Source organism: Corvus moneduloides, chromosome 25, assembly GCF_009650955.1.
Source record: "Corvus moneduloides isolate bCorMon1 chromosome 25, bCorMon1.pri, whole genome shotgun sequence".
NCBI classification, from domain to species: Eukaryota; Metazoa; Chordata; class Aves; order Passeriformes; family Corvidae; genus Corvus; species Corvus moneduloides.
In genome coordinates, this window is record NC_045500.1 from 1331724 (window position 1) to 1348033 (window position 16310).

Here is a 16310-nt window from a genome sequence, read left to right on the forward strand (position 1 = left end):
GAGTTTGCCTCGTGGCACTGAAAGCCAAGTTTGCCAGGCAGCTCCTGCTCCTCTCTCCAGCCACCGCTGCGCTCTCCACCCTCCTGCTCCGCGCCTTCCCCTCCTGTGCGCGGCACAACTTCCCAGCGCTCCTTCCTCGGCAGAGGGGGCTCTGCAGAGTCCACAGCCACATTAAGTAAACATCAAAGGGGCTTTGATCAGCGGGGCTCTGCAGAGCGCAGAAGCCCCCGAGGAGCTCTGCAGGTCCGCAGGCAGCACTGGGGACATGGTACCTTAATTTTCTGCACTGTGACACGGGAGAATTTGTTTGAAGAATGAGAGCTCTCTGCCACTCTGAGATGCGCACGGGGACAGCGCCTGTGCTCGCAGCCTACTTCTGGAAAAAGCCACGCTCAGATCTCTCTGTTTGTTACCAAGAGTCAAAAAGCCCCATTAACAAATCAAGGCATCAAAGGCCTGTGCCTCCTCAGACTCTGGCATTCTCCTGCTCATAGGGTCACTGGCTTGCTTCCAAAGAGAAAGGTTCCTCAGGCCAGCGTTATCTTCCCTCCTGAGGGCCATTTCCCATTTCACTTTGCTGCCCACTAAGGGAGAAAGGGCTAAAAGAGTCCTGTTGTTGCAACACACTGCTGTGGAGGAAGATGCAGCTCATTCCCTCACTTGGAATAGAGGAGTGCTTAAGGACAGGACAGGGAGGGGACGGCCACCCTCCTGTCTCCAGACACACTGGCTTGGGGCCCAGCCAAGCTTAGCTTTGTGAGGCTGACCAAAGACTTCAGCTACATGCCCACCTCACTGGTGCTTTTCCTGAAGGGTGTCTCCAGCAGGATTTGCTCCCTGCAGCATCCCCAGGTTCCTGCTCCTGTCCCCAGCCCAGTCTAACACCGCGCTCTCTTCTCTTGCAGAACTGGGGCTCCCGGGAAGAGGATGCTGCCTAGTACTGGGGTTCATGTACAAGGAGAAGTACCGCAGGATGACTGAAGGTGAGCAGTTCCCTCACCTTCTCTTCTTCTTCCTCTTTAGCAATCTCATTGTGAGGGGCCTCACCTCTAGGGATGTGCTGGGTTCTTGTTCCCACCCAGGAGAAAATTCTACTTCCCCTTTGATCTCTGGAACATCTCAGAGGGTGTGGATGTGGGGAGCCCCCTGTGTGAAGCTGCAAGAGAAGAGCAGGAGCTTCATATTTCCATACATCCAAAATCCACTGTCTTTTCCTATGGAAGGGATTTGTCACATGGGAAGCTCTTGCAGCAATTGCTGCATGTACTCTTTTTATCCTAGTTGGGAGGTAGTGGTTAACCTGACACTTCCAAAATCCCAGTTTCCAGTGCCTTTGAACCTCGCAGAGTCGCCGTTATATTGCTCTTCAAACTTCTTCTAAAATTTCCCTATTTTATATTCCACTCATTCCCCAAGTACTTTATGAGCATTGATTAATCCATAGAAATATCATAAATAATTATGAAGCATAATAACTAAACAAAAACCATTTATGCTCCGAAGAAGTGGCATCCTTGCTTCTGGTAGCTTCTCTTCCGGGAGCCAACCCTGGTGCAGCACCTTCTGATTAATGTTGGATGAGAGAAGGAAGCCCAGAGCCCTGTGAGATGGGAGGGTCTCCAGGATGTGTCACGGAGAGTTTGGCTTCTGTGAGGTCACTCTGGGAATTGGAAACTTGACCCAAGCGTGGATTTAACCGTTTTTAGGGGTTCTGATTGGAAATAATTGGGACAAAGGGTGTGATCTCTTACCCTACTGTGTTTCCTTTTCTGGGAACATCCAAGGTCAGGCTGGATGGGGCTCTGAGTAACCTGGTCTAGAGGAAGGTGTCCCTGCTCACTGCAGGGGGGTCAGGCTGGGTGACCTTGAAAGGTCCCTTCTGACCCAAATGATTGCATGATTCTTTTTCCCTGCATGGGATGGGGTTTTGCCAGCTGTTAGCCATGGGGGCATCTGCTCCTGCAGGAAGCCTTTTTCCATGAGAGTAAAAGGCGAGTTTGTTTCCATGGAGTAAAACTCTCGCAGAGGAAGTTTATGGCTCAAATATCTGTTAGAAGATCAAAGGTTCCTTCACGCTCCCAGGAGCCCTGATACTGAGCTGATAACATGGGGAAAGTACTTCACAAGACTTCACCTCATGCTTGTTAATTACCACACGCTCTTTAAACATTGATTAGAGGATGTTTTTAATGGGAAGGGGTCGCCCCATGGGACACCAGCGCTGTGAGAAGGTGCAGCCTCCCTCTCGGTACCTTCCTGTCCCTCAAGCCTCTTGGACAGGCTGCTGGTGGCTGTGCCCAGACCCTGGGGATGCTCACAGGGTGTTGGAGAGCTGGCAGGACCCTGGGCACCCTGCCAATCCTTTGGGATTGCTCTGGTCCCCTGATGGCTTCAGAGCCTGCGTCAGCCTACGAAGTGAGGCCCCTTTTCAGGCTGAGCACGGCTTTGTGTGGAGAGAACAAAGACCCATGAAAGGCCAAAAGTAAAGCTTTTGTGAGGGAAAGGGAACAAAGTGTTCCTGCCTGACGTGCAGCCAGTTTCTGGCCCCTGCAGGCTGCAGGGCCATTATGTTTAAAGGTACAATCTGCCAAAAACAAAAGTCAGGGGGATTTCCATGGCTACAAAGACCACCTAGGACTTGTGTTTTCACTAGAAGCAGTTCCAGATGACAGTTGCAGACATCCAGCTTCCCAGGGTTTTGGTGGACTGCCGTGCAGATCCACACTGTATGGTGTGTCAGCTGGGGTGGGGTCAGACTTCTGGTCGTCTACAGGAATTTCCTGCCCAGGGTGCCTGAGCCGGACTCTTTGGGCCAGTTCCCTTGCCAGGGTGAGGAGAGAGAGCAGCTCCCCTTTTCTATTTGTGCCAAGTGAGAGCTTTTTCTCCCTTCAAAAAGAGTCTAGAGAACAGCCCTGTCAGTAATTACAGGGGAGCTGAAGGAACTGAAAGCACAGGAAGGCAGTGGGGCGGTGGGATAATACAAGGTGTGGGAGGTTTCTTCCATCCTGGAGGAAACAGGTAATTGCAGGGACCATTAGAACCTTCCTGTCATTTACTGGAGACATCTACAATGGCTTGGAGGTAGATAAGCACAAGAGGAGTTAGAGGCCTTGACAGTGTGGAAGAATCATTTACTGATGGGAAATCATTTCTTAGGTTGGATTTTGGGAGAAGGTTCTTCCCCCAGAGGGTGCTGGGCACTGCCCAGGCTCCCCAGGGAATGGTCCCGGCCCCGAGACTGCCAGAGCTGCAGGAGCATTTGGACAGCGCTGCCAGGGATGCCCAGGGTGGGATTTGGGGTGTCTGTGCAGGGCCAGGAGCTGGGCTGGATGATCCTGGTGGGTTGCTCACACCTCAGGATATTCTGTGATTCTGTGAACATGGCTCTTCTGGCTGTCTCCACAGAGAACATCCAGGCTGGATGCTCACAGACCAGTTTGGGAACCTCTCCCAGCGGGGTGAAAGAGATGTGGGTTAGAGATGCCCAGCAAGGGTCTGTGGTGGCACTATGCTGTTTGTTGACCAGCTGCAAGGGGTGATGTCCATTAGCACAGCTGGTTGCAGATGTGGCTCTTCCAGCTGAGGTGGGCCCCAGGATGAGGAGGTAAGACCCGTGTCCATGGACGTGCCTCTGCCCATGTCAGTTCCATCAGCTCCTCATCCCAGTCTCTGTGTACGGGTCAGAGAGGTCCAGGTGCGGTGTTGGAGCCTCTCCCAGCTGTCAAGCACCACATGATGGGCACAGCAAACCCAATGTGGGCACTGTCCTTGCACTGCTGTGCTGTGTCAGGTGCGACCACTTCTCACTTTGTAAGGGCCTCAGCAGGAAAAGTCTGGATTTGGGGGTGGAATTTGGCTGGGGAACACAAAGGCACAGCTCCAGTGTGGCTGCTCTGCGCTCATCCCTGCTCTGTGATTGATGACGGGCTAGTCTCGTGCTGGGCCCGTGCTCTGGTGTGCACTGGGAGCTGTGGGGTGGAATGGAGCTGGTGACAGTCATGGACAGAGGGAGAGGGAGAGCTGTCTGCAGTGACGGCCGTGCAATGAAGACACTTTGGAGTTAATCCTCCACCATCTGTCTTCATTCTGCTAATAACCCACTCAATCAGCTGCTGCCTACTGTCTGTTAACATTCAGAAACAGATACATAATCAGGAGGAGCATGCTGTTAGCTCAGGAGGGGCTGGATTGCTCCTTGGGCACGGCTCTCCCATGGCCACGAAGGTGGAGCAGTGGGAGCCACGGCAGGCTGGATGTCCCCAGGCAGCTGCAGTGCAGGGCAGGTGGTGCTGGGGCTGGAGGTGGTGCTGGGGCTGGAGGTGGTGCTGGGGCTGGCAGTGGGCTGAGTTACCCTACTTCTCCCAGGTGCCACCCTGATTCAAGGTGATTTTGGAGTAGAAAGATGTTCTCTAGGAGGTGGGTCACCATATTCCCCCAAGAAAAAGGGTTTTGAGCTACGATGAAAATTTGGGCTTGTTTTTCTATTCCCACTTCTCCTTTCTCATGCAGTTCTCTTCCCAAGGGCAGGCAAGGGGTGTGCTGGAATAGCTCTCTCTGCTCACCCATCATGCTTGGTCCTTCCCTGTCCGTGCCTGCCGGTCCCAAGCTGGGCTCGCTCTGCTCTCCCCTGCAGTGGTCCAAGGCAGGAATTCAGATGCTGCTCCTGCAATTTTGCTTCTTCTCTCCTGCCTTTGACTACTTGCCAGATCTAACTCGAGTCATTAGCAAGCGTCACTGCAGCAATTATGGCACTTTTTGGCTGCCATTCATAAAGCTACTAACGGGAACGATTAAGCGCTGAGAGGTGTCAGCCTTCACCTCCACCACCTGTTCCTGCCAGCCACCAGCTGCTGGAAGCTGCCTACAACAACGTCCCCCCACACAGGGCAGCGGGGCAGGGCAGGTCTGACCTCCCCTTCCAGACACTTTGCTGGCTCTCGTGTCCTCACATGTGGAGGGCAGGTGGCATCTCCATGGGATGGACACAGCTCTTGGAGTGTGAAGGCTGGGCTTCATCCTCGTGCCCAGCACGGAGCGGTGAAAGCACGGCTGGGGAAAGGGACAGAAGGATTTGGTGCAGCATCTTCCTGCTGGAGCAGTGAGTGGTTAATGATCTGTGCCCAGGGAAGGACAAACCCCCCTCTTCAGAGGGATGCAAACACTGCCTGCTGTGCCAGGAGAAGGCTGTGCCGCAGTTATCTCCGGCAGCAGCCGCTCTCCGTTTGTGTCGGGGCTGGACTGTGCATTCAAGGTGCCTCCATTCGCCACACAAAGCACAGCAGAACCAGCAGCCTGTGCTGCAGAGCTGCAGCTCCACATAGCAACGAGTGCTCTCCCTTCTGTGCGAGAGGGAGAGCCTGGCAGATCATCTCTGCTGGGTAAGGGCTGCAGGAATCAGCTCAGGGAAGGGCTGCCCACACCCAAGGTGCCACGACTTTTCTTTAAAAGCCATATGGGGCTGCTGGGCAGCATCATACAAACGTTCAGTTTTGGGAGGGTGAAGGGTGAGGCCTTGGAAGTTTTGCAGTCTGAGCTGCAAACTCACCTTGACTCTTCTGTTGTGACGGTTTGGGATCTTATTTAAAGGCACTGAGACTAATGCAAAGCTCTGCTGTCTCTTGTTCACAGAATCCCAGAATGTTAAGGGTTGGAAGGGACCTTAAAAATCATCTGGTCCCAACTTCCCCCTGCCATGGACACGGACACCACCCACTAGACTCAGGTGCTCAAGGCCTTGTCCAGCCTGGCCTTGGACACTTTCAGGGATGGGGCATCCACAACCTCCCTGGGCAACCTGTGCCAGTATCTCTCCACCCTCACAGTGAAGAATTTCTTCCTGATATCTGGTCGAAATTTCCATTTGTACCCATTCCCCCTTGTCCTGTCACTAGAGTTCCTGACAGAGCCCCTCTCCAGCTTCCCTGTGGCTCCTTCAGATACTGGAAGGTGCTGTGATCTTCTCCAGGAAGGTGCTCCCGTCCTCTTATCAACTTCATGGCCTCCTCTGGACTTGCTCCAACAGCAAGTTGCTGGGGGAAGGGGGAGGTCCTGAGCTTCAGGGTGCCTCCAGTCTGCAGCGAGGTTTCGGTGCTGCCAGACGTGGGGAGACAATTGTGTGTGCATACGAAAGCTGGGTTTATGGCTTGTAATTATCTCATACCCATCCTTAGAATAATTATAGCTCCTCCATTATTAATAACTGGAATTCCAGTCCTTGTCATCGATCACAAAGTGGAGAGGAAGCTCAACCCAGGGTTTGCATAATGTACCCTGGCCTAAATTGAATAATTGGTAAAATGGTGAAAATTGTTCATTTTCCCCCCATTCCTTGGTGCTGGAATTAGTGAGATATTAGTGCAATTAGCCACTGCTTCCATTTGAGGCTGCAATCATTTGGTTTGTAATTTAGAACAAATGTAAAAGCCCACTTTATGCTTCCGAACGGATTATTTGTCCTGTTTAAAAGTATCTAATGGGGTGGCTGTCATCTAAGCAAGATGCATTTGACCCATTTCAATTTGTTTCCCTTTTAATCTGCTATCTGTTTTCCTGGATCTTTTTTTAATAAAAACATAAAGAAGAAGTGGGCGAGAGAGAGCAAAGAGGGAGAGAATAGAGGCGTTATAGATCCGGAGTTTATCATAAGCCAAAGTACCTTGAAATCAAGGTTGTTAAACTGCGGAAAGCAATAAAAAGAAAACACTATTTGGAATCATTTAAAGGGCCGAGTGCCTTGTCAATGAAAGGTTGCTCTATTTGACTGCTTCTTAATAGCTTCTCTGAGGCAATCTGCAGCTCCTGCAGGAATGAGGGCTGCAGCTCCTTCTGCAGCAGCGCTGCTGAGGGGCAGAGTTGGGGTCCCTGGGGAGCTGGGCAGCAGTGCTGAGGTGGGGAAATACAACACCAAGGAGGACAAAGAGGCAAGGAGATGGATTTAAACACCAAACTGGGTTAGAGATTTAAAGCATGTCCTAAATATTGAAATCCTGGATGAAGTGGTAGGCACAGAGCATGGATGCAGCGCTGCATGTGGGGCTGTGGGCAGATCTGTGCCCGGTTCAGTCACAGAATCGTGGAACGGTTTAGCTCGAAGGAACCTTAAAGCTCATCCCATTCCACTATCCTGGACTATTCCAAAATCCATCCCCTGCCCTGGCAGGGACACTTTTCACTGTCCCAGGCTGCTCCAAGTCCCGTCCAACCTGGCCTTGGACACTGCCAGGGATCCAGAGGCAGCCCCAGCTGCTCTGGGCACCCTGTGCCAGGGCCTGCCCACCCTCCCAGGGAACAATTCCTGCCCAATCTCCCATCCAGCCCTGCCCTCTGGCACTGGGAAGCCATTCCCTGTGTCCTGTCCCTCCATGCCTTGTCCCCAGTCCCTCTCCAGCTCTCCTGGAGCCCCTTTAGGCCCTGCAAGGGGCTCTGAGGTGTCCCTGGAGCCTTCTCCTCTCCAGGTGAGCACCCCCAGCTCTCCCAGCCTGGCTCCAGAGCAGAGGGGCTCCAGCTCTTGAAGCATCTCCATGGCCTCTCTGGACTCACTCCAGCAGCTCCATGTGCTTCTGATATCCCACCCCTCTTCATCCATCCCACCATGCCCTCCCATTTCTCCAGTGGAGAACAGAGGGACTCACAATATTTTTTCCTCACGGAGCCTGAGCACCCTTTCTACAGCAGCAGATTTGCAGCCCCTCTCTCTGTCAGGCCCTGTGTTACTGTCTGGAGAGAAACCAGCTGGGGCTCTGGGATGGAGTCCCTGCTCTTTTGGGAAAAAATGGCTTGCTCAGAGAAGCTGGCTGTGCCTCTGTTCCAAATGTCTCTCTGCTTGACCACCTCTGCTCCCTGCCATAGTTCAGACTGGGTTCAGTGAACCCTTTCTGCCAGGAAAACCTCTGATTAGAGCGTGGCACTGAGGCGCAGTGGCATATTTGTGCCACCCATTAACAGCCCAGCAAGGCAGTTGCTGCCTCAGAATTACTTGGATTTATAGGAACACTTAATCTGGATCTTGCAAGTGACTTTTACATCTGCAGCAGCACAGGCTGAGCATGAATCTTCCTCAGCCTCAAGGATAAATAGGACCTGGTCCCTCTTATCCCTGTAAAACGTGACCTTTCTCCTCTACCAGATGCCAACAAGCTCAGTGCTGCTGTAGAAGGTCAAACTTCTCTTGGTTCTCTGGCCTGACAGTGGAAAGGGTCTGTCCTTTGGGGCAGACCTGTGACGTATCCCTTGGTTTAGCTCACACAGTGCTGGCTCTGCTCAGCCTCCTCGTGCACACAGCGGAGCTCAGCAGCCCAGAAACAACTCCAGCACCACCCCAGCATCTTCCCACAGCTTTGCCCTCTGGGCTTTGCACTGGCTGCACCCTGGAAATGGGATTTCTGCCAAGCTCTGCTCCAAGCTACAGGATCCCTGTCACAAACGGCCCCGGGAGCCGCAGCGGTGGCTGATAACTCCGGTATCCGCTGATCTCCAAACTCCCCGCGGGATGTGGTGGGAACTCTGCATTGCTAACTCTGCTGTCACTCCAGTGAAGGTGCCACCCCGTCCGGGGCTCGGCAGCTCTGTGGAGGGGGAGCTGCCCTCACCCAGCGTTGTCACCTGTGTCCCCGCGCAGACACCGTCACAATTGATTAGGGCCAGCAATCTGCATTGAGCCTTTTGTTCTTTATCTGACAAAGGCGTTGGGAAGGAAGAGGAGAGTGGATAGAGCCGCTCCCGAGGAGTTGTTAAGGATGCGTTGTTATCTCAGAGGTCTCGTTGATATTTCCACGATGCTTTGTGTGTCTGGGAGATGAACAAGGCAGGGATGTAAGGGAAACCTGAGGAAAACCAGTGTAGGAGCTGCCTCTGTCTGGTGTCACGGGGAGACTGTGCCTGGGTTGGGTCAGCTGGAAAACTGGCTAAGGCAGGACCTCTCTGGCTGTGGGCTGAGTCCTGGCTGGTGCAGCATGCACAATCCCAAGGATGCTGCCGAGGGAAGGATCCCGTGTTATCTGCTGTTCGTTCTCCCCAACTTCCAAAGGACTCTCTGCTCCTTTGGAGAGGGGGAGCAGAGTTCTCTCTGTGATGTTCCAGTTGTCTACAGCGGCTGTAGAGCGGCTGAACAACTCTGCTGGTCATAAATCCGACCCAAAGCTCAGGAGCTTTACGGTAACGATGTTGTTGTAGCAGTTAATGGTCGAAGGGTATCATTTTATCTATTGATTTGAGCAGCAGTCCCCTGTGGAAAGCTATTGCGTGGTCTTAAATAAATGAATACAATCCTTCCTCACTCCCTGAGTACAGGCATCAGACATTTCAGGAGCTGCTTCTCTGGCTGTTCAGCCTGCAGGTGTGTACAGGAGAACCTGGATCATGTGGAATCTGTGCCCCATTCCTTTGGAGGGCCCACTAAGAACATTTCAGGAATCGTAGGCTGAAGAGGGACTCTTCACAAGGGCAGGTAGTGGTGGGACAAGGGGGAATGGCCTAAAGGCGAAGGAGGGCAGGGTTAGATGGGATACTGGGAGGAAATTCTTCCCTGTGAGGGTGGGGAGGCCCTGGCACAAATTTCCCAGAGAAGCTGTGGCTGTGCCATCCCTGGCAGTGTCCAAGGCCAGGTTGGATGGGGCTTGGAGCACTGTGGAATAGTGGAAGGTGTCCCTGCCCATGGCAGGGGTGGAACAGGACGGGGTTTAAGGTCCCTCCCAACCCATACCATTCTGGGATTCCATGATTTATATCCATGGATCAACATCTAGGGTGGGATGTATGTGGGATTTATTTCAGCCACTTGAATTCCATCGCCCTTGCCATGCTCCTCAGCTCCTTTCTGGCACTGACATGAGATGTGCACCCAAGGAACATGGCAAGTTGTTGGTAAAAGCTTGTCCTGTGAACTGCCCCTGGAAGCAGGCAGAGATGAGGCTGTGGACCTCACCTTGCCACAGCTGCCACCTTTTGGTGCTGTGGGCTTTGGGCCAGTTTATTTTTAACAGGAGTTGGGGGGACATGAATGACAGGAGGCCCAAGGCTTCTCTCTGGAGATGGCAGATCCAGCTTTCCCATGTCCGCACTGCTCCAGGCTGAGTTTCCCTTGGAGCTGTATCTGCTGATGGTTTCCCCCTCTCTGCAGAGCTGCTGCTGCAGCCTGGGGTCTGTTGTTTAGCTTTCCTCCCTCATGTCCGTGGGACCCTGCCAGGGAGGCTGCTGGCAGCAGTGTGATCAGTGATCCCAGTCACACTGCTGACACAGAGTCATGGAATAGTTTAGGTTGGAAAAGACCTCAGAGATCACTGAGTCCAGCCGTTAACCCAGCACTGCCAGGCCACTGCTAAAGGACATGATGGCCACCAGAGCAGAGCCTGGAAGGGCAGATCTGGCTCTGCCATCGAGCCAGGTGCTGGGGATGCTGTAAATCCCCCTGGCATGGACACGATAGCCTGGCTGTGTGGAAGTCTCCAGCTGTCAAGGTGTCTGGAAGCCATTCAATCCAGATTTTGGTCAGGAAGGGGGCAGGACATCTCTACCCAAGGCTGGAGAAAGGGAGAGCATGATTTCTGACATTTTGGGAGGCACTTGTGGGGCACAGGCACTGCAGTGCACCCATGGCTGCAAGGAGACACCGGGATTGCTCCTGCCTGGTCTGAATCTCCAACCTCCCTCTCCTGGAGGCAGCCACATGCTTTCTGCAGGCAGAGATGGTTTGGAGCTGCCCAGACTGGAGCAATGAAGCAGTACCAAGCTGCTGTCACTTAGAATATCAATTAAAACCACTGCAGCCTTGTAAGTCCCACCCTGAGACACACTCGGGATCGACAAACAGCCGGGCCTGCCACTGAAATGGCTCTCGAGCCAGCAGGAGGAAATTGGCTGTGCAATTGTGAGCAGGTACTGGAGTGCTGGAGCACTTGCAGCCCAACAGGCTGTGGAGTGGGAGCTAAGACAGGTGTGAAGATGGAACCCTCTGGTGTTCCGGGCACTGGGGAGCCTTTGGTGTGCTTGGAAAAGGCTTAAATAACTCATTTTGAAGCTCTATTCCCAGGGATTCCCTGAGTGTCACATAACACCATCCCTGCAGTCCCAACCCGCAGGATGGAGCTCCTCTCCTACAGGAGCAGAGTGAGGCAGCTCTGTTTCACTGCTGTAATGACAAAATGGGATGAAATTGTGAGTTTCAGGCCAGCAAAATGATCCTGCTTCCATTCCCCAGTGAAGTGGGAATGTGTTGGATTCAAATGAAAGACACTGCCAAGCACCCGGCAATACCATGGCTGTGTTTGAGCTGACTCAGTTTTAAACCCTTATAAAAGTCCTTTCTTTTCGTAAGGAAATGGGGAAATATGGTTGTGAAGTATCCAGCTGAATGCAGCCAGTCCTGCTTTTCTTGTTTCCCCCCGAGTTATTCACTGTATCTGGCCAAACCCTCCCACCTGTGTTCACTCAGAGTGATTGAAGCCCATCAGCAGCCTTCAGGCTGAGGGTGATGAAGAAGGAAAGAGTGGGAATGGTCAAAAACCTGCAGGATAGGCAGGGATCGTGTGTGAGGGGCAGTGTGAGTGGAATCCCCCCGGCCAGACAGCCAATTCAAGGATTATTTAATACCCAAGGCTGCCACAAGGAACCTGCAGAGAGCAAAGAACATCAGCCACAAACCTTCCCAGTTCCCTCCAGTGCAGCACCAGTCTCGGGGCCGGTATCTCCGTGCCCTTTTTACACCCCGTGTTTGCTCCTGTGGGTATTTACTCCTCTCTAAACGTATTAATGGAGCTAATCTTAAAGCATATCCAGAGATATCACTTGAGATGGATTTTTTTTTTTTTTCCCTTTAACGAAGACGAAGCTTTTATATAGACGGGAAAAAGAGAAGGGAAGTGAAATGTTCAGTGACTAATGATCCTCATCGATATTCATGAGAGTCAGTAGCATTCCGAGATTTAAAATAAAGGGAGAAAGAGAGAAAGGCATTGACTCCTTTAGAAGCCAAATGAAATATTTAGGTTGACCTGGAGATAAGTATGCTGGGTCGTTGTTGCCGTCAGCTCAGACCAATGTTCAATCCTGGAGCTTTCAAAGGGGGAGCCGAGCTGCCGGTGGATTTTCAAGGAGATAGGAAAGGGCTGGGTGGGCTCACAGAGCAGCAGAAGCCTTCAGCTGAGGGTCAGCTCCATGCTGGGCCGGGTGCTGTGGCACCTCCCACACGGGGAGGGAATAATCCCTGCCCCAGGAACCTGCCAGGGTATGGAATTGTATCCAGGGAGATGCCCACAGCCAGGCTGGGATCAGGCGTGGCCTGTCCCAGGTGAGTCCCAGCTCACACCATCCCCCAAAGGGCTCCTGTCCCGGCCATGCCCTGCAGAGAGGCTGCTCTTTGGGATGGGGGATAGCCTCAAGTGCTGGCTTGGAGGGTGTAGTGGACATTGGATCTGAAGGAGCTGCAGGACCAAACTGCCTGGTGAGAACATCCTTCCTCCAGCTGCAAACAGCTGTGGGTATTGGGGAGCTGATTTGCTGTTGTGGGAGGTGTCTCCTTATCTGTTGTGCTGTCCCTACATGTTTTCCTTCCTTCTCTTCCATCCCTGCCCCCAGAAAATCACCCCAAGTGGACCTAACTTGAAGGTGAAGTTTTAAACCCCTCAAGATACTTGTAAATAGATGGGGGAACCTTAATCCTTCCCCATCTCAGTCTTTTGTCAGCTGGGTGGGAGGAGAAGGAAAACTTCTGCAGAGAAAAAGCTGAAATACAGGTTTGTGAGGATGTAGCTCTGGATGTGCAGCAGCGATGGTGGAGACGGAGAGAATACCAGGATCTTAACAAACAGATTTAACTGCAGACAGCACTCCAGGCCGGGAAGAAAGGCTTCCCCCACCTTCTGCATGTCTCCTCTTCTAAATCTTTTTCCTTTCTGCTTCTGCAAGTTGCCCTTGTCTCCCTCTGCTTCTGAGCCTGCTCCTTTTCACTTCCAAGCCATCCCTTCCCTCCTCCGAGTGACAGCTGTCCCACCCCTGCCGAGGTCGTCTGCCCTTGAGACCATCTTTGGTCTGTGCCCTGATAGAAGGGCCGAGTATTGACTTTGGCTGCGGCTTCATTAAGAGGCAGCCTCATTTGTCAACTTGTTTGTTTCCAGAGCTGCCCGGGAGATGGCAGAGCTCGCATCCCCTCCGAGCCGAGTGCGGCGAGAGTCCGGAATTAACTCCCTTTTCAAGGGTTTCCATCAAGGTCGTTGCAGGTGGCCCTGCACAGTTCTCTCCTCCTCATTAATCGATGTCACTGAGGTTTTAAGCAATGTTAGATCCAGTGGGAGTGTGGATGGGAGACCTGTCCAGGCTCTGGGGGCTGCAAGAACCCGGGGACAGGTGCGTTAGTTAATCCAAGGCACTCCCAGCTGGAAAAGAACTCTGCTCGTAGGGAAATCAGAGCTGGGGCCTTGGACGAGCTCTCAGTGGTGAGATCCTTGCAGGGGGTTCTCTAGGTCTGGCTGAGTAATGACTGCGAGTGATGAAGAAGAATTTCTCTTGTCAGTTGTCATCAGGTCTGCCTGTGATGGCCTCTGGTTCCAGTCCAGAACCCAGTGGTCAGTGAATAAAGCAGTGGCCAGTGTTTGCTTGTAGGGTTTGCCCTCTGCAGGGGTCACCTCCCTGACCTCAGCCGGTGCTGGGTACAGAGATGGCCAGTGATGGACGTGCCCCATGTGAGGGGGACTTGAGGGGAAACAATTTTTCCCTACAATCACATGAAATGACTGAAACTCCAAACATTGGCACTCTCGGGGTTGTTCAGGGATTTGGAATCTGCTCACACAGCAGCCCTGGGAAGAAGAGAGGATCATGGCAGTGCAGGAAGGGTATCACAGGACCAAAGAGTGATGGAATGGTTTGGGTTGGAAGGGACCTTAAAGCTCATCCAGTTCCAATGCCCTGCCATGGGCAGGGACACCTCCCACTGTTCCAGGCTGCTCCAAGCCCCAATGTCCAGCCTGACCTTGGGAACTGCCAGGGATCCAGGAGCAGCCACAGCTGCTCTGGGCACCCTGGGCCAGGGCCTGCCCACCCTCCCAGGGAACAATTTCTTCCCAGTATCCCATCCATCCCTGCCCTCTGGCACTGGGAAGCCATTCCCTGTGTCCTGTCCCTCCATCCCTTGTCCCCAGTCCCTCTCCAGCTCTCCTGGAGCCCCTTTAGGCCCTGCAAGGGGCTCTAAGTTCTCTTCAGAGCCTTCTCTTCTCCAGGCTGGACACCCCCAGCTCTCCCAGCCTGGTGCCAGAGCAGAGGGGCTCCAGCCCTCAGAGCTTTTCCATGGCCTCCTCTGGACTTGCTCCAGTTGGTTCACGTCCTTCCAGTGTTGAAGACCCCACAGCTGGAGGCAGCACTGCCAGTGGGATCTCGTCTGAGCAGGGCAGAACCCCCTCCCTCCCTCCCTCTCTGGCCACACTGTCCCATTGCTGAGAGGCTGGAGCTTTGCTGCTGGGGGCAGATGCTGCAGCACAGGGCGTTTCCAGACCCGTCTGACCCCGTGCAGAAGGAGGTGATGACAAAAAGCCAAACTTCACTGGGGTCCAGTTCCCTGCAGACCCTTAAGTGTCACTGCCCTCGTGAGGGGGGGGTCTCATGAGGCTGTTTCTGTATTCCTGAGAGGTGCAGCAGCCTGAGCAGGAGGTGTGGGAGCATCAGCCCAGCCCATGTGAAGGAAAGCAGCTCAAAAACCAGCGGTGCCAGAGCTCGGCTGTGCTGCAGGGGTTAAAGCTCTTTAAGCGCTGGGTACTTCCACACTCCTGACAGCATGGAGGGAGCTGAGGGAAAGATGTTCCTGGCTGTTGCCACGGGCATTTTGCTTCAGCAGGTCCCGAGGTGATCAGGCAGCAGTAATTGTGCAGCTCCACGTGGGCTGTGATGGGACTGGCACCGCAGCAGCGCCGGCCCCTGCAGCGGGGGAGCGCGGAGCAAAGCCGGGGAGAACGCTGGCTGTGGTGGCAGGAATGGCCCAGGGATTAGAGAGCAGGTTGTAAGAGAAGAGACTGAAGGAGGTAAATTTATATAGTCTGGAGGAGGCTCAAGGGGAGACACGACCAGAGTCTATAAATACACGCAGAAATAGAAACCAAGGGAGGAAATTATTCAGGAGGAGGGAGGACAAGGAGCAGTGCCTGAAGCAAAGCAAGAAAAGTTTATTCTGGGTCTTGCACGGAGGGAGAACAGCCTTCAGCACCCAGCACCTGGCTGGGATAGGGTCCCAGCACCGCTCCAGCTCTGCTCTCCACCCCTCTGATGCCTCACAAACCCGGATTCTCCCCCTCCTAGCCCAGCTCCACTGTGCTTTACAGCAGCCCCACCTCATTTCTTCCCTGCCAGCCGTCTCACACGGGCGTCTGGCACCCAGCCGCCCCAGCATGCCTTCGAAGGTTTAATGAAACAGATTGAGATGCACTTGGGCTTGTGGCTTGACAACTGGTTCCCCTTGGACAGGAACATTTGCCTTCGCTGGGTGACAATGCTTTGAGTCCGTCGCCTTAGGCACTGTGGCTCATTGCTAGTCATCTCCCCAATGAATAATACACAGGCCTGGATATCTGTCTGCATATATCTTCCTTTTCTCTAGGATAATTTAATGTTATCTTTGGGCCTCCTGCTTCAAAGATGAAGAGATTACTTCAAACCTGCAGCCGGCAACCACAGCCATTGGTTTCAAACGTCATTAAGTTTCATTATAACAAATAAACACTGCAATGACATTTATAAGTTACCAGAGAGCACAGAAACACAAATATGAAGCAGATAAACTGCATTTGATCCAAATAATTACTGCAGGCAATATCGAGCTTAGGCTGAGCTGGCAGGCGGGTGCTGGGTAATTTATAGGAGTCCATAAGGCACTGTGGTGCACATTGCTCCTTGGAAATGATGAGGATGGTGATGTGTCTCTCTCCAAAGCCTCAAACAGGTTATGTTCCTGCCTCCTTGAAGGCAGGGAGCTTTTCCTCAAGTCAGAAACGGACGTGGCACAGGCAGCTGTTGCTGTTTGGGGACTTTCCTCTCACCATTCCTCAGGATTTCAGCCTGAGAAGGGACCAGCATTTGAAATTTGCTCTGCTTTAAGCTGCAAAAGAGCTTTATTTATTTATTTATTTATGTGTTTATTTTTCCTTAGGGGTCTCTATCCCCACTGTGGATAAGTTCTCAAGAGTGGGGAATCCTAGGGGAGAGATTTCCACTGATTTACTCCAAGAGAGTGTAATTCTATACGTAGAGAATAATGGAATATTAGAATACACTGACCTGGAAGGGACCTGCAAGGATCACCGAGTGCAACTCCTGATTACTAATTATGGAGT

General features: G+C 52.8%; 1 protein-coding gene across 3 annotated transcripts in view; it reads left to right on the forward strand.

Annotated features, from left to right (window-relative positions):
* The window catches only part of KIRREL3 (kirre like nephrin family adhesion molecule 3), a 347026-nt gene that overhangs the window by 222872 nt on the left and 107844 nt on the right, over positions 1-16310 (forward strand). For 2 of the 3 annotated variants that reach the window (XM_032133597.1, XM_032133598.1), the window contains exon 2: positions 906-983. The exons of the other annotated variant lie outside the window; for it this stretch is intronic. In XM_032133597.1, coding sequence (XP_031989488.1) covers positions 906-983 — 78 coding nt within the window. The remainder of the gene's footprint in view (positions 1-905; positions 984-16310) is intronic. 3 annotated transcript variants of the gene reach the window in all.